The 19,409-nt window shown below is 49.4% G+C and overlaps 4 protein-coding genes across 4 annotated transcripts; 2 read left to right on the plus strand and 2 right to left on the minus strand.

Annotated features, from left to right (window-relative positions):
- Positions 1-1,475: 1,475 nt before the first annotated feature.
- Positions 1,476-2,099, minus strand: LOC119711456 (keratin, type I cytoskeletal 9-like). The gene has a single exon (XM_038161700.1). The coding sequence runs from the start codon at positions 2,097-2,099 to the stop codon at positions 1,476-1,478; it is 624 nt and encodes a 207-aa protein (XP_038017628.1).
- A 3,597-nt stretch (positions 2,100-5,696) lies between these two features.
- LOC119711457 (keratin, type I cytoskeletal 9-like) lies at positions 5,697-6,428 on the plus strand. Its single transcript, XM_038161702.1, has one exon. The coding sequence runs from the start codon at positions 5,697-5,699 to the stop codon at positions 6,426-6,428; it is 732 nt and encodes a 243-aa protein (XP_038017630.1).
- A 9,659-nt stretch (positions 6,429-16,087) lies between these two features.
- LOC119711458 (feather keratin 4-like) lies at positions 16,088-16,486 on the plus strand. Its single transcript, XM_038161703.1, has one exon. The coding sequence runs from the start codon at positions 16,088-16,090 to the stop codon at positions 16,484-16,486; it is 399 nt and encodes a 132-aa protein (XP_038017631.1).
- A 1,405-nt stretch (positions 16,487-17,891) lies between these two features.
- Positions 17,892-18,218, minus strand: LOC119711459 (scale keratin-like). The gene has a single exon (XM_038161704.1). The coding sequence runs from the start codon at positions 18,216-18,218 to the stop codon at positions 17,892-17,894; it is 327 nt and encodes a 108-aa protein (XP_038017632.1).
- Positions 18,219-19,409: the final 1,191 nt, after the last annotated feature.

Genomic DNA, 19,409 nt, shown 5'->3' on the forward strand with positions numbered 1-19,409 from the left:
TCGAGGCCTGGCTCTGTTCCCTGGGAGCAGAGCCCGGCCCCATCCATTCTGCCGCCATATTTAGAACCAGTTTTTAGGATTATCACAATTCTCTGCAGAGTTCTGAGGTTCAGGAAAGCTGAACACATTTTCAGGAGTATCAAAGAAGGCGAACCAAGACGAAAATGTGAGGATGGGGATGGGAACCAAAGGAAATCCACCGAGGAAGCTCTCCTTGATTTCTGAGCCGTCACTCTGAGCTGGCAGTGCCAAACGCTTCAAATTGTGGAGAAATTTCTCCCGACTGTGGCATCATCAAAGGGCTGCTTTTATATGACAGCAGAATGTCACCAGAGAGCATTTCCCAAGGGAGGAGTGACACAAGAGCTCGGTTCCCGCCTGGTGCTGTTTTTTTCCGTCGGGATGGGAACACAGAGAGAACCCTGGGTGAGCCCCAGGTCTAAAGATGTGCCAAAGGTGACCTAAAACCCGGCTTTACTCCCTTGGAAAACATGGGAGGGAGAGCAGGAACCAACCCCCCCAAAAAAATTCAAAATATGTTTTTGATGCTTTTTATTGCACTTTAAAATTGTTAATATGAGAAATATCAAGAAAAAGAAGCAGTCCATATGAGAGATTCCTGCTTGGAAAATCAATTTTTTTGCTCTCTGTTTAAGCTGAAAATGGGTTTTAAAAATTGAATTGACAGCTCTGGAGGCAAATAGAAAATTAGATGACACACGACTAAAGTTGCTTTAATTCCGCGTGTGCCTAAATAGGTTTAGGAATTTTAATCTTCAATTAATTTAATGATGGCACACTGTAAATTCATCAGCTCCGAGCAAAACCTTAATGGGGCTGAAGGAACAGGCTCAATTGGAAAACAATTAGATAATTTGTTTGCAATCGTGGTGAAGCTCTGGAGAGAAGAGGCAAAATCCCACAGAATTCCCATTCAGCAAATCCCAGAATGTGTCACAGGGTGAAACCAGAGCTCCAAATTCTTGTTAAAGAGGCCTGAAAGTCACTCCAGGATTTAAGAGAGGAGGATTTCAGCTGGCGCTGGGTTCCAACCGAAGGATTTGTAGGAGAAAATGTGGAAAAGAAAATGTGAGGCAAAAATAAGGATATAAAAGAGTTTTAATGGGAATTATTGGTGATGGAAAATTTCTTGAGCGCTGAGTGGGATAACTGGGCCTGGTTCTCATCCTGGAGCCTCCAACCCTCCCAAATTCCAGAATGATGTAAAAAAGATGAGTTGGAAAAAAGAAAAAAAAACCCAACAATGGAAATTTGAATGCAACAGAACTTTAATGGCAGGGAAGGGTTCGGGGCAGAGTCACATGCAGGGAGCACAAAGGACGATTCCCAGGGCTTTGGGAAGCGATGCAGATCCACAAAGGCCGGAGAAGGCAATTCCTGGGATGTCCCTGGCTTGCAGCTTCCCCAGGAGCTGAGCCCAGCCCGCGGCTGCTGCCGGGGGAGCCGGGGCTGCCTCAGAAATAAAAGAAGCCACAGTTTCCTCCTCCAAACCTCCTGGAGCTGGAGCTGCCCCCTCCGTAGGATCCCCCTCCGCAGGAGCCACCCCCAAAGGAGCTGCCCCCGCCGTAGGAGCCCCCAAAGCCGCCGCCTGAGGAGCCGAAGGATCTTCTGCTCCCAAAGGATCTGCTCCCTCCGTAGGAGCCCCCGGAGCCAAAGGATCTGCTCCCTCCGTAGGATCCACCCATGGAGGCGCCTCCGTAGGATCCACCCATGGAACCGCCTCCAAGGGATCCCCCAAGTCCCCCCATGGAGCCGCCTCCGTAGGATCCACCCATGGAACCGCCTCCAAGGGATCCCCCAAGTCCCCCCATGGAGCCGCTGCCCCCTCCGTAGGATCCCCCCCCAATGGCACCCCCAGACCCAGAAGCTCCCATGGCCCCCGACGGGAAGGAGGTGCCCACGAAGCTCTCCTGGGGGCAGGAGCTGAGGATGGGCCCCGGGAAGGTGATGACCACGGGCGGAGGGTAGACCACGGCCCGCGAGTCCCCGCAGGAGGTGACACAGGGCTGGCTCCAGGCGTCCGCGTAGGGCTGGGGACAGGACACCTCGCACGGCGACGAGCAGCCGCTGCTCATCATCGCTCCTGATGACATCCTTGGGATGGACGGCAACCTGCGGCAGCACAGAAATCAGAACTGCAGTGCCCAAATTCCAGAGGGAAAGGAAATCCTGCTCTGTGCCTTCCATGGGCAGGAAAAAAGGGGGAAGGAGATTTTGGGAAGAGTCAGGTTTCTCCCTTTCCTATGTTCTTCTGCATGGAGCTCTGCTGATTCTCAAAGGGTTTCCTGCTGCCCTGGAAGTGCTGGGAATCCTGGAGAGCAAAGCCAAGCTCCAGGGGCCTTTGGAAGCAGCTCATCCCCAGGAGTTTGTTGGACCATGTGATAAAGTTGTGGTGGTCATCATCAGCCTTGAACTGATGCCAGCGCCTGGGAAATTCCAGTCCTGCCATTGATCCCGTGCCTACCGATGCAGGCATGGGTGGGACTTTGGATTTTAAAGCCTGGAAAAGGCGAATGGGTCTGCCGGAGAGCAAGCCCTCCATGAAAAACTGTCCTGGAGACACCTTTTGGGAGGGGGAAGAACCTGAAGCAGGGGATAAATCCTAACTACAACGCCCAAAATTCCAGAAGAAAAAGAAATTCTGCTCTGGTGCCTTCCATGAGCAGGAAAAGAGAGGAAGAGTTTAGAGAGATTCCTGAAAACATCTTTTGGGAAGGAGAGAAAAGACAGAAAATATTTTCCCCTATTCACGCAGAGGACAAAGAAGATCCAACTCACCGGGTCTGGAGAAGTGGAGACGAGGAGCAGCCGTGGATGGCACTGCAGAATTCCAAGAGCTCTTTTATACTTTTCCTGACCCCCAGTGGAATGGGAGCCGTGCTTTGTGCAAGAGCTTCCCACGCGTTACCAAACCGTGTTTTGCTGGCTGGATTATTTCATTAATTGTCCTAATTGTTCTCCTAAGTGACGTGATAAATTCATTATTAATCCCAAGTCACGTTCCAAGCACTGCACCCCTTGGGTTTGATCCCATTTGCTCCACATTCCGACCCCCAGGAGGTCACCTCGGAGCTGGCGCTGTCCCCGGGCCTCGCTGGAATTGAAGCTGGAATGGGTTTAGATCCACTTGAGGGGTTTATTGATTAATAAATGAGTTTTGTGCACAATGTTTCACTTTCCACCCCAAAATCTGGATATTGGGGAGTTGATGGAAGTGCTGCTGCTTCCCAGAGCTGCCGAAATGGGAGAACCAGCAGCAGAACCCAGGATTTTCCATGTAAATGGAAATATTTCCCAACCCAACTGGAGGAACCCAGAAAGTTTCACATTAATTGAGGAGTCAAGGAGGAATTGCTGACTGGCACAGCTGTCAAACCCGGGGATGTCACCGGGGCCTGACAGGGCTTGTTCGGGTTCTGTTGCAAGATCTTAACCCCGATATCGGCTCCTCGTGTTCTGTTTTCCAATCGGGTCTGGAAACACCAGAAATGTGGGGATAGGAGTTATGTAAACACCGACAATGAACTTTATCGTGACAGAAATGTGAAATGTTGGATGATCACGGAATTTTGGGGTTGTTGAGGTTGGAAAAGTGCTCCAAAGTCATGGAGTCCAACCTGGGACTGATCCCCCCCGGTCACCCAGACCAATGGCCAGGTGTTCCTTGGTGGACACCTCCAGGGAGCCCTTTCCAAGGCCTGGCCATCCTTTCCAGGAAAAACAGGATGAAATTCCAGCTCCAAACTGGAGCCACTTCCCTCTCACAGCTCCGACTGAGAATCGAATCTCAAATCTCAAATCTTAGATCTTGAATCTCAAATCTCAACTCACAAATCTCAAATATCGAATCTCAGATCTTGAATATCAAATCTCAAATCTTAGATCTCAAATCTCAAACCTCGGATTTCAAATCTCAAATCTCAGATCTCGAATCTCAAATCTTGAACCTTGAATATCGAATCTCAAATCTTAGATCTCAAATCTCAAACCTCGAATTTCAAATCTCAAATCTCTTCAGCTGATTTGATTTAGAACCAAACCCCCAACCCAGTCTGGGGTTTGATGACACCAATATTTGTGTGAGATGTTTGTCTGTGACAACCACACCAAAATATCCATCACTTCTAAAACCCTCCTGGATGTTTCTGCTGATTGATAAAGAGAATTTTGCTTGGAGATCTCTCCTCCTATTTATGCATTTCTCCCTTTCACCAGACGAGGTTTAAACCCAGGGATTCTGTTGGAATTTTCAGGGAATTCAGGAATTCCCTGAAAAAATAATCCTGGCCAGTCTTGAGATGCTTTTGTTGTGTTTTAGATGGAATCAGCTTCAGGCACTCAAAAACATTCAGGGATTTTCATCCAATGAAGCCTCCTGGACACGTGTCTCCTCGGAATATTGCAGCTGTCCCAAAAGGGGACAAAAGGAGTATTAGGATAATTAAGGTGGCAAAAGGAAAATTAGAATAATTAAATGCTCTCACACAGGGCTTTCTTGGACGATAATGAGCATCCAAGGAATTAATTTAAGTCCTTTTTAATGAGTTCCTTGGGTTAAACGAGTATAAAAAATGACCCTTCCCATCCGAGGATTTATAAAGACAAAATCTGTGGGTTTTCCCAATTCTGGATTTCCGTGGAATTTTCTGCAGAACGGAAAATATTTCCCCTGACAAATCCAAACCGATTTTTGCCCTTGCTGAGGGAATTCCTGATCCTTCACCCTTCCAAGGCAATTCCCAAGTCGAACCAGGTCAGGAAATGGCAGCTGTAATAAAATAATCTAAAAATTATTTAAGGATTAAAGCAAGACAAAGGGTGTGTGCATGTATTGGCTGATGAGGAGTTGATTTACGAATCATTAGCACTTATCCAAGCAATTATTACAATTAGAAGGCGCTTATACAGCAAAAAAATTGTCACTGGTGATGTCCCAAAGTTGTGTTGCATGGCCTGGGAGCCGTGGGGAAGGGTATAAAAACCAGGATTTTCCTGCAGCTTCTCCAGCACCTTCTCCTCAGTCCGGTTTTCCCTGCCAGCCCGGTGAGTTCTCTGCCTCTGATTCCATTTCGATTAACTGGGATGCAGTTGCGGGTGCTGAATCGGGAAATGATTCCGTGTCAGAGCTCTGAAATGATCAGGAATATGGTATTGGTTCTCTTTTCCGAGCCAAATTATTCCACTTTATCAATTCTGTCTCTTGGGAAGGGAAGATTTTTGTGGCTGGAACTGCTGGGAGACCAGCAGATCTCCCAATGTGAGGTTGTGCTGCTCCAAACCACAAAGGGAAAGTGTCAATTAAACCCTGATTATTTGATGGGGAGGTTACAACTGAACTACTCTCGGCATTTGTTCAGGATGGAGGGAAATGAGAGGAGATCTCGTATTTATAGGGCAATAATTCCTTCAATCAGGAAATTACGGATTTTATCATCCTGGTGACTGTCTAAAGGCCCAGATCTCCTTGAACATTTCAATTTTACTCCAGTGCTGCAGCTCTCCCTCTATCAAAAAAATGTTGTCAAGAATCTCTCTAAACTCTTCTTCCCAATTTTTTCCTGCCCATGGAAGGCACCAGAGCAGGATTTCCTTTCCCTCTGGAATCTGGGCACTGCAGTTCTGATTTCTGTGCTGCCGCAGGTTGCCGTCCATTCCCAAGGATGTCGTCAGGAGCGATGATGAGCAGCGGCTGCTCGTCCCCGTGCGAGGTGTCCTGTCCCCAGCCCTACGCGGACGCCTGGAGCCAGCCCTGTGTCACCTCCTGCGGGGACTCGCGGGCCGTGGTCTACCCTCCGCCCGTGGTCATCACCTTCCCAGGGCCCATCCTCAGCTCCTTTCCCCAGGAGAGCTTTGTGGGCACCTCCTTCCCGTCAGGGGCCATGGGAGCTTCTGGGTCTGGGGGCGCCATTGGGGGGGGATCCTACGGAGGGGGCAGCGGCTCCATGGGGGGACTTGGGGGATCCCTTGGAGGCAGTTCCATGGGTGGATCCTACGGAGGCGGTTCCATGGGTGGATCCTATGGAGGTAGTTCCCTGGGTGGAATTGGGGGATCCCTTGGAGGCGGTTCCATGCGTGGATCCTATGGAGGCGGCTCCATGGGTGGATCCTATGGAGGCGGCTCCATGGGTGGATCCTACGGAGGCAGCTCCATGGGGGGAATTGGGGGATCCCTTGGAGGCGGTTCCATGGGTGGATCCTACGGAGGCTGCTCCATGGGTAGATCCTACGGAGGGAGCAGATCCTTTGGGAGCAGAAGATCCTTCGGCTCCTCAGGCGGCGGCTTTGGGGGCTCCTACGGCGGGGGCAGCTCCTTTGGGGGCGGCTCCTGCGGAGGGGGATCCTACGGAGGGGGCAGCTCCAGCTCCAGGAGGTTTGGAGGAGGAAACTGTGGCTTCTTTTATTTCTGAGGCAGCCCCGGCTCCCCCGGCAGCAGCCGCGGGCTGGGCTCAGCTCCTGGGGAAGCTGCAAGCCAGGGACATCCCAGGAATTGCCTTCTCCGGCCTTTGTGCATTTGCATCGCTTCCCGAAGCCCTGGGAATCGTCCTTTGTGCTCCCTGCGTGTGACTCTGCCCCGAACCCTTCCCTGCCATTAAAGTTCTGTTGCATCCAAATTCCCATTGTTGTTTGGTTTTTTTTTTCTTTTTTCCAACTCATCTTTTTTTTTTGCCTAATTCTGGAATTTGGGAGGGTTGGAGCCCCCTAGCTCCCTCTGGACTTCTCCAGACCCTTCCCCATCCCAAACTTCTCGAATAATTAATATTTATTTTTATTTCCTGCTCGCAACACCCTTTGTAACTTGACCAGTTTGAAGCCTGAAGTCCTTTTCCAACCGAGATTCCACAGCCTCTTCCTCATCCCTGATTTTCTGCACGTAAATACATAAAAACGTGCAGGAGAGGAAACGAATTCCTGCGTGTGGAAGTCGGGCTGGTCCAAAAGCTCCCTCTGGAGCTGCTCTGGGGAAGCGAATTCGTGCCAGGAAAGGGCAGGGCAGCTCTTCCCTTCCAAGGGGCTTTTGGGGAATTCCTGGGGCTGGAACCTGGCAAGGGATGCGGACCTGGAGCTTGGAATTCCCCTGAGAGAGCCAAAACCACGATAAAAGCTGCAGGAGGCTGCTGCTGTTAAGGAGAGGGGAGGAAGAGGAGGAATCCTCCTGGCGGGGCTGGCACTGCTGAAAGGAGCTGGAAAGGAATTCCAGTGTCTCCAAACTTTTCCGAAGCTGCCAGAGGCTGCTGGGTTGGGCTGCTCCAGGGAAAGCAGCCCCTGACAGGTCCTACTGATCCTGCTCCTGATCCATTAATTCCCCATCCCTGGAAGAGTCCAAGGCAGGCTGGATGGGAATTGGAGCAACCTGGGATGGTGAGAGGTGTCCCTGCACATGGCAGGGTGTGGGATGAGGGGCTTGTTAAAATCCCTTCCCATCCAAACCATCCCGTTTCTGTGATTCCTTTAAAATCCTCTCCCACTTTTCCAGCTTCGGAATTTTGTGTCACACTCAGCTGAGGAGCCTTGGGTCAGGTTGGCATCGCAATCCCGGGACCTGCCACCCCAAACCAGTCGTTTTTGAACACCCCCAAGATTTCCTGGGCTCATTTCCCTCCTTCCTGGTTTGTTTTGGTTTGGTTTTTTTTGGTTTATTTTTGTCCCGACCTCCATGCTCTCCATTCCCTCCTGGAAGCAGAGCGATCCCAGAGGCTCCCCTGGGCAAAAGCACTCATGGGGAATGCTGTGAGGAAATGCTTGGGGATGGTTTTGCAAACACCCACTCATGTTTTACCCATGCAAAGCGCCGTGGCTCTCTGAAGTTAATGACAGGCTGCGGGTATTAGAGCAGCACTGAATCATAGCGTCCCTTCCAAACAAATGTGTCAGGGCCACCCACGTGATTCCCCTGAGTCAGCCTCGGGAATTCGGATCCCTCTGGTTCTTTGGGATTAAAAGCCTGCCCCTGTGTTTGTTATCCTAATGATACCATTTCAATCCACTTGGCCAAACACTCACCTGCCCAAATCAGGCCATACTTGGGGATTTAAATGGGACCGTGCTTCTCTCACCTCGGGGGCTGAGCTTCCAGCATGCCATGAATTTCTGCTTCGCCCCAGCACCAACTGGGGCTGTAACTCTTTGTCCTCTGGATCCAAAGTTGTCCTGAGTGACCTTAAATAAATCCTGGGGTTTTTTCCTGGTTTTTGCTGTGTTAAAGAGGGAATTATTGTCTTTGGTGGCTTCTCCCCTTGCCCTGAGTTTCCCACACTCCTCCACACTCCAGCATTTTTCTGGTGACCAAAACCACCAGGAAAGGAGCTGGGGATGGAGTGATTTATCCCATACCAGGATCCCTCTGACCATCCCACTTTTCCCAAAAGGGACTTTCCCACTTCCGATTTCTTCCTGGGCACGAGCTTTGTGGCAGAGGAGTTTTGTGCTAAACCAGGGCTCCACCGGCCACATCAACTCCCAGTGCTGTTTTATATCCCAGAATCCCAGGATTGTTGGGGTTGGAGATCTCCCCGGGGAGGTGACACAGGGACACATCCACGTGGGTTTGGGATGACTCCGGACAGGGGCAATGGGAATTCTGCCCTCCCTGGGCAGCAGCTCCATGGAAGGAAGTTCTCCCTCACGCTGAGGTGGAACTCCTTGAGGTTTGGAGCTCGGGATGAGTCGGATCCTGGACTTGGACACCAAACGAGGAGCCAGAGCCCCACGGGCTCAGCCGGGAGTGGCTCTGGGAGACGACTCGGCCACTCCAGTCCGGCCGTTCCCATAAACACGTCCCGACAAGTTTGGAAGGAGCCAGGAACACTCACGGCTAATGCTGGGTTAGGCTCTGCTGCATTCTTGGAGGCCAGGAAAACAAATCCTGGGATTAAGGAGCTGCAAGGACGAGCCTTGCAAAGCTCAGGAGCTCCTGCAAAGCCGAGCTCAGCCCGGGTTTTCACCTCTGCAGCGCTGCGGGAATAAATTTGAGCCTCAAAACTCTGAAATGAGAAGAATCCGGGACCAAAGAACGGCGGTCACGTGCTGGTGAGAAAAGGGTAATCAACACAAACAGTGAGCAAAGCAAAGCAATTACTGTAATTACCCCTCAAATTTGGTTTGGGGAGTAATGGGACCTAATGCCCAAATATGACGTTATTTTCTTGCATCAGCCTGGTGGTCCAGCCGGGGATATAAAAACCATTCCTGACTCAGGGAGCTTCCAGCGGGTCCTGTTGGCTTCTCCTCGGTGAACTGAGTAAGTTGGATTCTGATATAACTTCTTCCTAAAATAATAAAATGAGTCTAATTTTAAAAATGCTTACGTTCAACTGAGCGCTGAATTTTGGATTCGTGTTCTGCCGTTCTGGAAAACAATTTCATTTATTTTCATGGAATAATCAAAATGATTTTGATTATTCATCCAGAAGTGCTGCGGGATCAAAGTTTAAAGACGTATTTGCAATCTAGATAATATTAAAAACATTTAATTCCATTGCCTTATGGAAATTTAATGGATACAACCTTTAGGTAACCTTAAAATACCTCAGCGAGCAGCTTCCACCTGGCGGGGTGGTTCTGACCTTGTGGCTTCCAATTTTTATCTGATTTTGGGCAGAGGCGGTGTGCAAATTTAAACGCAAGTTTTAGAAATATTGGGATGGGCAGAGCTCCAGTCGCCTGTGGATGAGGACACAACATCCCTGTGGATGCAGCCCTACAAAATTCCTGGTTTTCCTACGCAGGAGATACGGGAATGACCCAAAAAACGCCAACTTGGGAAGCTGCTTTAGGTGGTTTTGTTCTGTTTATGCAAAGCTTTGGTTTTATGCAAAGCGAGAATATTTGAATCTGCTTGGGATGTGTTGTGCTCTGTGTTTAGGTCTGGTTTTAAGTTATTCCTTTTCCTCTGGTTTGGTCTCTGATCAGGGTCAAGTCAAGGACATGGAATTCAGAGTTAAAGCAGATTTAAGGGGTGGGAAGCTCAGGAGAGCTCCTGGATTAGGGTATAAATTTGGGTGAATTAAGCACATTTGGGCATCGTGTTTAGAACGAGGAAAGAAAACAAAAATGGCTTGAGTCAAACTCAACCCCACCCAGGCTTCTCCAATATGCAGCTTAAAAAAGAAATAATCACCTGGGCTGAGCCCAAAATATTCAATTTAATCTGCAACAACAGATTAAGTGGCTCCTTCACTCAGTGCTTTGAGGTGGAATTTGGGTAAGGTTGAAATGACAACTTGAAATGGACTTTCATGCTGTTTTTCAAATCCCCACCCTTAAATTTATTTCAAAACTAGACAGAAGAATTCAGCCCTGGTTTGGGAAGAGTTTTAACCCTTCTGAAATTGAAATTCGGGACAGCTGCTCTCAGGTTTTTGTTGTGCTTCAGTTTTTCCTCATGATCTTGCAAAAGGTTTTTATTGAATTTTCCGAGTGAGTTTTGTGCTCAGTGTCTGTGGCAAAGGCGCCTGTTATGAACCGACTGCACTAAATCCATAATTATTTGTATCCTTATGGATTAATTCCATCATAAGGATGACATTCCGTGGACTTTTACCTTCTCAGCCCAGGCTTTGTCCAAATCGAGTGCAGTAAAACCTCTCGTGTTCTCCATTCCTACCGTGGTTTATGTGCTACCCTCATTTTACGGAGTTCCACCTCTGGAGCCCAAATTGCACAGGAGAAAACAGATGTTAATTAAACAGCAGCCCCAAAGGGGTCATTTGGTGTCCCCAAAGAGGTGGTTTGGTGTCCCCAAAGAGGTGTTTTGATGTGTTCTGAGAGGTGGCTTGGTGTCCCCAAAAGAGGTGGTTTGGTGTCCCCAAAAGAGGTGGTTTGGTGTCCCCAAAGAGGTGTTTTGATGTGTTCCAAGAGGTGGCTTGGTGTTCCCAAAAGAGGTGGTTTGGTGTCCCCAAAAGAAGTGGTTTGGTGTCCCCAGAGAGGTCTTCTGGTGTCCCCAGGGAGGAGTCTGGGTTCCCAGGGCTCTGGAAGGCCACCAAGAAGAGCCAAGCCAAGCAGAGCAGGGTTGATATCAACCCACCCAACACTTTGTACCTTTCCAGGGGTTGCTCCCATCCCTCCGGCTCCTTGGGATTGACATTTCTCCCCTCCTTTCAGGTCCAGCCAAGCCGCAAGATGTCCTGCGAGAAAACCGTGTGCGCCGAGCCCTGCCCCGACCCGCGGGCCGCCGCCTGCAACGAGCCCTGCGTGGTGGCCTGTCCCGACTCGCGGGTCATCATCTTCCCGCCACCTGTGGTCGTCACCTTCCCGGGGCCCATCCTCACCACGTACCCGCAGGAGACCGTGGTGGGCTCCACCGAGTCGGCCGAGCTGGCCGGGGCGCTGGAGGCGGGCGTGCCCATCGGGACGGGCCAGAAGGGCCTGGAGTGCCTGGAGTCCTGCTGCGTGCCGCAGTTCGTGGCCAAGTGTGACCCCCCGTGTGTCACCCAGTGCGCCCCGCCCTGCGTCACTCCGTGCGCTGCTCCATGTGCCACCAAATGTGCCCCTCCTTGTCCCCCTCCCTGTCCCCCGCCTTGTCCCCCGCCCTGTCCCCCACCTTGTGCCCCGCCCTGTCCCCCGCCCTGTCCCCCACCCTGTCCCCAGCCCTGTCCCCAGCCCTGTGCCACCAAGTGCGCCACCAAGTGCGCCGCGCCGTGCCCTGCGCCCTGCGCCGCCACCCCGTGTCCCACCAAGTGCGTGACCAAGTGCGTCCCCACCTGCACCACGCCCTGCGCCACGCCCTGCGCCACGCCCTGCGCCACCAAGTGCGTCCCCGAGCGCTCCTACACCTTCTCCACCCGCTGGAAGCACCCGTGCCAGAGGGGCCTCTGCAAGAAGATCTGAGCGGTTTTTGAGGGAAAGAACCATGGAAAGGAACGAGGGAAGAAGTGAAGGAATACGGAATGTGACACGAAGGCTGCCGGAGAGGGAAGCGCCGCTGGAAACCAGGACCCTGCGTTTTAAGTCTAGGATAGAGCTTTAGTTTAGTTCAGGCTTTTCTTTCTTCTTGGGGCTTTGCCTCTTCTGTCTGTGCTTTGGGCTTTCTCTGCCCAGCTCGACACCGAGCGTGGATCGGAACCGAGGGATTTGGGGAACGGTAGGGATTGGAAGGTCTCGGCAAGTGTAAGGGGAGGGGTGTCGGGCTGGAAGGGGTCAGGCTGAAGCTGGTGATCATGATTTTTGGGTGATTTTTGGGTGATTTTGGGCTCTTCTCGGAGTCGGCTCCTCTTTGTCTGCATTATTCTCTCTGCAAATGTTCGACTCCACTTTGCATTCTTATTAAAATGCTGCTGCATCAAACCCGTTCCGAATTCCCTTTTTCCTCTGCTCCTTGGGCTCTCTTGGGGACACTCAGCCTTGGATAGAGGGACAGGCCACCTCCAGGCTCTTCCTGGACTGCTCCAAACGTGACTAAACGTAAAATTTAGGGCTAAATTTATGGGATAAGAGATTTTATCCCTAAAAAACCCTGGCTCTGCATTTTCTGGGATAAAATATTTTATTCCTAAAAAATACTGGCTCTGCATTTTCTGGGATAAAATATTTTATTCCTAAAAAATCCTGGCTCTGCATTTTCCAGGATAAAACCTTCAGATTGAAGCAAAATGGGAATTTTTAGTGTCTTGTTCATCCCCGGCGCTGTTTCGGGATTTTCTTCCCTCTAAACAAAGGGAACTGAGCCAAACCCAAGCTTTTCCCCACATTCCTGCATCCAAACTTTCCTGAACTGCTTTTCCTAGGACTCCTCTCCACCTCTCCGCGGTGACAGGGAGGGACCTGGAGCTCCAAGTTCCAGGAGCCGGTGCCAGCAGCGGATCCCTCCGGGCATTTTGGGATGCCAGGCGTGTCCTGCTCATCCCATCCCGAGCCATTCCAGGCGCTGTTTTTTATCCTAAAGACCATGTTCGGTTCATTCTTCCCTAATGGCCACGTTGGAGCTGGAATTCCGGGTCATTCCTGCAATTACCCCCCGCCCCAAAATATCCCAGGGCTTCCGCACAACAACCAGGAGCTTCCCAAACACTCCCAGGCTGGATTACGCCTGGCCCTGGAATGTTAATTTAATGTTAATCAACTCTTATTTGGGTCACGTGCCCTAAGACAATTTGGGAAAGAAAAAAAAAATCTAAAAATTTAAAAATAATAGGCAATTGTGAAAACTTCCCGGGGGTTCGGTTCCAAGGAGGAGGGGATGAATTGTGAGGAAAGCGGGAATTCTGGTGGGAATTCGGGCTATTCAAGGTGTCCCTGTTAATTCTGTGTTGTTGTGAGCGCCGGTTCTGCTTCTTGTGCCCATTAAAAACCATTTTCTGCACGGCCCTGCCCTGGGGTTATTCCAGCTCTCTCTTCCTCCTGGGAATCCTCATTTCTCTCCCAGATTCTCCGTTTGATTTCCAGGAATCACCGATGGCTGTTTCCTCCCAGCCACGAGTTCTGGATAATTTTGGAAAATGGGAATTTGGGCCCTTCAGTGTCAGGAAAAAAAAAAAAAATTTCCAGGGGATAATGAAATTTTAATAGCATGAATCGCGCTGACAAGTCCCGGCCGTGCCCGAGATCTCCTCCCAGAGGTTCCCCGCATTGCCGCAGGATGTTTTCATAAATCCTCTGGGTTTATAAAAGAAAGAAAAAAAATTAAAAATAAAAACCATCAGCGGGGCCTCCCATGATTCCCTGTCTCGTGTGGGAGGTGCGGGCCTGGAAAGAGCAAGGGAAAAGGTGATCATTGCTAATTAATGCTTAATTAAGCGGGATTTTCTGCGGGCTCAGCAGGCGCGGGGTCCTGAGTCAGGAGTGAGCCCGGGAGAGGCAAAGATCTCAGTCAAAAACATCACCAAATTCCTGAATCATTGTTTGCCCTCCTTCATCCTCACCCCAAAACCTTCCTCCTCCTCCTCCTCTGGGGCTGGGAATGATCCCAGGATTTCTGCGTGGCTCCTTCCCTGGAAATCGCCTTTCCCCTGTGGTCTCACTGGCTGGAGATGCCAAAACAATTTAATTTTAATTTTAATTTTAATTTTAACTTTAACTTTAGTTTTAATTTTAATTTTAATTTTAATTTTGATTTTAATTTTAACTTTAATTTTAATTTTAATTTTAATTCTAAATTTAATTTCAATTATAATTTTAATTTCTATTTCAATTTTAATTTTAATTTTAATTCTAACTTTAATTTTCATTCTAATTTTAATCCTGCCCTCGCCATCCCCCGATCTCGGGATGATGTCCAACCCTTGTTTTCACGCCCAACCCCTCGTTTGCCGGCACCCCGCGGGAATTGGGCAATTTTTGGTGCCGATTTCCTCACGGGGATTATTAAAAAGTCTGAGGCGAAATCCCAGCCCCGGCTGTTGATTCAGAGGGGAAGAAGATCCAGGGAGGAGCCCGAGGCCTCGCTCCTTTCATCTCCTGCGCCGGCTCTGGGCCAGGAATTCTTTCTTTGGAGAAACAAAAACAGGGGATGGAGAGGCTGGATATTGAATTAGGGGATTTCGGATCAATCTGAAAAAAATCGATCTGAAAATGAAAATTCAGATGCATTTTTCATATGAAAATATGAATATCGATATGAAAATATCGATATTTTCATATCTATATGAAAATTCACATTTGTATCTCATATGAAAATATGAATATAGATATTAAATTATGAATATAGATATTAAAATACTAATATATATGAAGAATGTAGATATGAAAATGAAAATGAAAAATCATATTAATTTAATATGAAAATATGACTTTATATGAAAATATGAATATAGATATGAAAATATGAATATCGATGTGAAAATATCGATATGAAAATTCATATTCATGTTTCATATGAAAACATGAATATCGATATCAAAGTTAAAAGTCATATTCATAATTAATAAACAATATGAATATAGATGTGAAAGTATGAATATAGATGTGAAAGTATGAATATAGAAATGAAAGTATGAATATCGATATGAAAATATAGACATGGAAATGAAAATTCCTATTCATATTTCATATTTCATATGAAATTATGACAATATGAATGTCGATACGAAAATGTCGATATGAAAATATCGATATGAAAGCTCACAGCGAAATAAATCTTCAGCTCGGGAGTTGTGCCAAGGGTGGGGATCGCCCTCGCTGTGTGACATCCCAAAATCTGGGGATTTGAAGGTGGAGTTTCGGGAGGAACAATGGCCGCGGTCACCTGGATTGAGAGACAAAAGCAAGAAAGAAAAAAAGCTTTTGAGGGACAATGGGGACAAAAAGGACAGGAGTGGTGCTTGTCCCCCGGGGCCAGGTGAGGCTCTATAAAAGCTCCTGCAGAGAGATTTTAAATCAATTTTCTGCCATTCTCATCCCAACTCCTGCTGTGGCATCACGTAAGTCAGGCCTGGGGTTGGGGCAGGGTTTGAGCTCGGAAATAGTTTTATTTCTCTCTAAAAATTCACAAATCACAATTGTTTTATTTGCCTCTAAAAATTCACAAGGTTCGAGATTTGGGAACGGGACGGTCAGAAATAAATGGGGCAAACCGCGTTAATTCTGGGATTAATTTATTAAATTAACATAAGAAGTGTTAATAATATAAATATGGAAGTTGAATGGAAATTGAAAGATTGAAAAGATGAATGGATGGATGAATGAATGAATATTGGAAATATTAACACTGGGAATATAAATATTAAAAAGACGAATTTTTAAAGAAATGAGATCAAGGTTTGAAATATAAGAAATATGAGTATTAGAAATATGAACATTGGAAATGTGAATGTTGGAATGTACGAATATTGGGAATAAGAATATTCGAATAAATAAATAAATAGATAGCGGTAATAATAAATAATGAATAGATAATAACAAATAACAGAAAATAGGATTTATAATTAAAAAGAAACATAAATATTGAATACAAATAATGAATAAAGATAAATAATGAATAAAAATATAAAATAATTTAAAATATAAATAAATAAAAATAAAAATTAATAATAATAATAATAATAATAATAATAATAATAATAATAAATGAATGAGGGTTCCTCTTTGCTCTGTCCTCTCACGTTGTCCCCTCTCTGTCACCTTCAGCCCCACGATGTCCTTCCAGCCGCCCTGCGCCGTGTCCTGCCCCCAGCCCTGCGCGGACGCCTGGAGCCAGCCCTGTGTCACCTCCTGCGGGGACTCGCGGGCTGTCATCCACCCCCCGCCCGTGGTCATCACCTTCCCGGGGCCCACCCTGAGCTCCTGCCCGCAGGAGAGCATCGTGGGCTCGGCATTCCCGGCGGGAATGGGAAATTCCTTCGGCTCCGGAGGTGTCCGGAGCTCCTGCGAGCCCGGAGCCTCTTCTGGTGGCTGGAATTTCTCCTCCTCCTCCTCCTGCTATTCCCGAAATTCCTACCCCTGCTATTCCCGAAATCCCTTCCCCTCCTACCCCCGCCCTCCCAAGCCCAGCAAAGGATCCCCGGATGACCAAAACCAGCAGAAAAAGCAATAAATCCGAAAATTGTTGAGGGAGAGGAGGGCTCCGAGAGGGGCGGGGGCTGCTCCTTCATCCCAGGAAGGATCCAGGAATGATCCCAGGAATGACTCCAGGAACAATCCCAGGAATGAACCCAGGGACCATCCCAGGAGCGATCCCAGGAGCAATCCCAGGAACAAACCCAGGAACAGTCCCAGGAATGATCCCAGGAATGATTCCCAGAAACAATCCGAGGAATGACCCCAGGAATGACCCCAGGATTGATGCTGGGAATGATCCCAGGATCGATCCCAGAAATAATCCCAGGAATGATCCCAGGATCGATCCCAGAAACAATCCCAGGAATGATCCCAGGATCGATCCCAGAAACAATCCCAGGAACAATCCCAGGAATGACCCCAGGAGCAATCCCAGGAGCAATCCCAGAAACAATCCCAGGAATGATCCCTGGAATGATCCCTGGAATGATCCCAGGAGCGACCCCAGCCCTGCGATTCCCTCTGGATCGGATCCCCTCTGGCAACTCCCATCCATTCTGCCTTGCGGTGAATTTGTCCCAGTTCCTCTGGAATTCCCACTGAATTCCCCTGGAATTCCCCATGAATTCCTCTGTAATTCCCCCGGAATTCCGGGCGGCGCTGCTGTCACGGGATGAATCCCCTCTCTCAGCCCCAATAAAATCCTTTCTGCATCACGATTTGGAGTTTTCTGTTGGGGTGGGATGAGCTTTTGGAGCAGTTCTGGAGTGGATATTCAATTTTTCATGGAATTTTTTCCCAGGACTGCGCAGCTCTGCCCCACCTGGTTCCCTGGGAAGGTGAAATGGGAATTTTCCGATGGGTGAATCCATAAAAACATTTCCTGGAAGAGCCAAACCCTCCCCCCAAGATCTCTGGGATAACGGGATTTGGTTTGGTCCCGTGGGTTTGCGGAGGTTTTATAAAAAAGAGAAGAAATCCAAGAGATTTGCAAGCAAACACGGAAGTTTATTGGGATAAAAGCGGGCAAAAAATTCAGGGTTTGAGGAGGGAAGAGGCAAATTCGGAGAAAAGTGACATTAAAAACAAGAAGGGGGAGAGGAAGAGCAGCCCCCAGAGCTGCTGAGGATTTCCCAGGGGAGCTGAGGGGCTTTCATGGACACCGAGCATTTCCCATGGATTCTGACCATTTCCCATGGATCCTGAACCATTTTCCATAGATCCTGAACCATTTTCCATGGATTCTGAGCAGTTCCCATGGATCCTGAGCAGTTCCCATGGATCCTGACCATTTTCCATGGATCCTGAGCAGTTCCCATGGATCCTGACCATTTCCTGTGGATTCTGACCCTCTCCCAGCCCCCCGGAGCCACATCCCCCTGCTCAGCCCCTGCCCCAGCTCCTGCTGCCGCTCCCCCCGGTTTCCCCACCCCTCTCCCGGTTCAGCAGGGCCCGCAGCCCCCCGAGCGTTGGCTCCAGGCATTCCTGGAGGAGGAGAAGAACCCTCCATAGACCGAGGAGCCCAGCAGGCCCGCGGGGCGCTCCATTCCCATTCCCGCCGGGAATGCCGAGCCCACGATGCTCTCCTGCGGGCAGGAGCTGAGGATGGGCCCCGGGAAGGTGATGACCACGGGCGGGGGCTGGATGACAGCCCGCGAGTCCCCGCAGGAGGTGACACAGGGCTGGTTCCAGGTGTCCGCGCAGGGCTGGGGGCAGGACACGGCGCAGGGTGCGGAGCAGCGGGAGCTGAGCTGGCTGGAGAAGGACATCCTGGGAGGAGAGAGCTGGAACTGCTGCGGGAAGGGGAGGGAGGGGAGGAGGCAGGGTTGGAAATCAGCTCAGCAGAGCCCCTGCTCGTATTTTTCTCTCTTTCCCTTCTCTCTATCCCTCTCTTCCTCCCTTCTTGTCTCCTTCCTTCCCTCCCTCCAAAAACTCCCCAAAATCTCAGATGATTTTTCTCTTTCTCTCTTTTCCCTGTCCCTCTCCTCCTCCCTCATCCCTCCCTCCCTCCAAAAACTCCCCAAAATCTCAGAAGATTTTTCTCTTTCTCCCATCTTCCTGTCCCTCTCTCCTCCTCCCTCCCTCCCTCCCTCCCAAGCACCTGCTGAGGAAAAACTCCGATTTTTCTCCCTCTTTCCCTTCTCCCTGTCCCTCTCCTTTTCCTTTCCTCCCTCCTTCCCAAACAGCTCCTCTCCAAAAACTCAGATTTTTCTCTCTTTTTCCCTTCTCCCTCTCCCTTTCCCTCCTTTCCTCCCAGGCAGCTCTCCCAGCCCCCCCAAGCGGCGATTCCCACCCTGACCACCCCCAAAGCATCCCCCAGACTCACTCAGATCCCGAAGAGGAGAAGCCCGAGGAGCTGAAATCTCAGGAATCCGGAGCTGGGATGGGAGGAATTGGGAGCCGGGAGCCTTTTATCCATCCCGGGATCGCCCGCGGGGGCTGAGCCATCCCCGGCGTTTCCCAACCCTCGGGAGGCCATCCCTGCCCGGGCTCCGGTTGTTTTATCCGCCTCAAAGCAATTACCAGTTTCTCCCAACACCCTCCAGTTTCTTCCTTCTTTTTTTTTGGAAGCGGTTTCGCTTCCTGCAGCGTTTTGCTGATTTTGCCGAGTTGGTAAAAATGTTGGGGAATGAATTTTTTTTTTTTGGTGGAATTGCTCCACAGGCAGGGACATCTTCCATAGACCAGCCTGGCCTCAGACACTTCCAGGGGCAGGAAATCCATGGATTTCCCTGGGCCAGGCTCTCACAGGGAACAATTCCAACCCAAAATCTCCCCCAAATTCCCCCTCTGTCCCCCTGGCCCCAGTCCCTGTGTCCTGTCCCTCCAGTTCCTGAGGAAAAGTCCCTCTCCAGCTTCCCTGGAGCCCCTGCAGATCCTGGAGGGGCTCTGGGGTCTCAACATTCCCAACATTCCCAAACATTCCCAAACATTCCCAACATTCCCAGCTTGTCCAAAGG

The sequence above is a fragment of the Motacilla alba genome, chromosome 25, assembly GCF_015832195.1.
Source record: "Motacilla alba alba isolate MOTALB_02 chromosome 25, Motacilla_alba_V1.0_pri, whole genome shotgun sequence".
In the NCBI taxonomy this organism is placed as follows: Eukaryota; Metazoa; Chordata; class Aves; order Passeriformes; family Motacillidae; genus Motacilla; species Motacilla alba.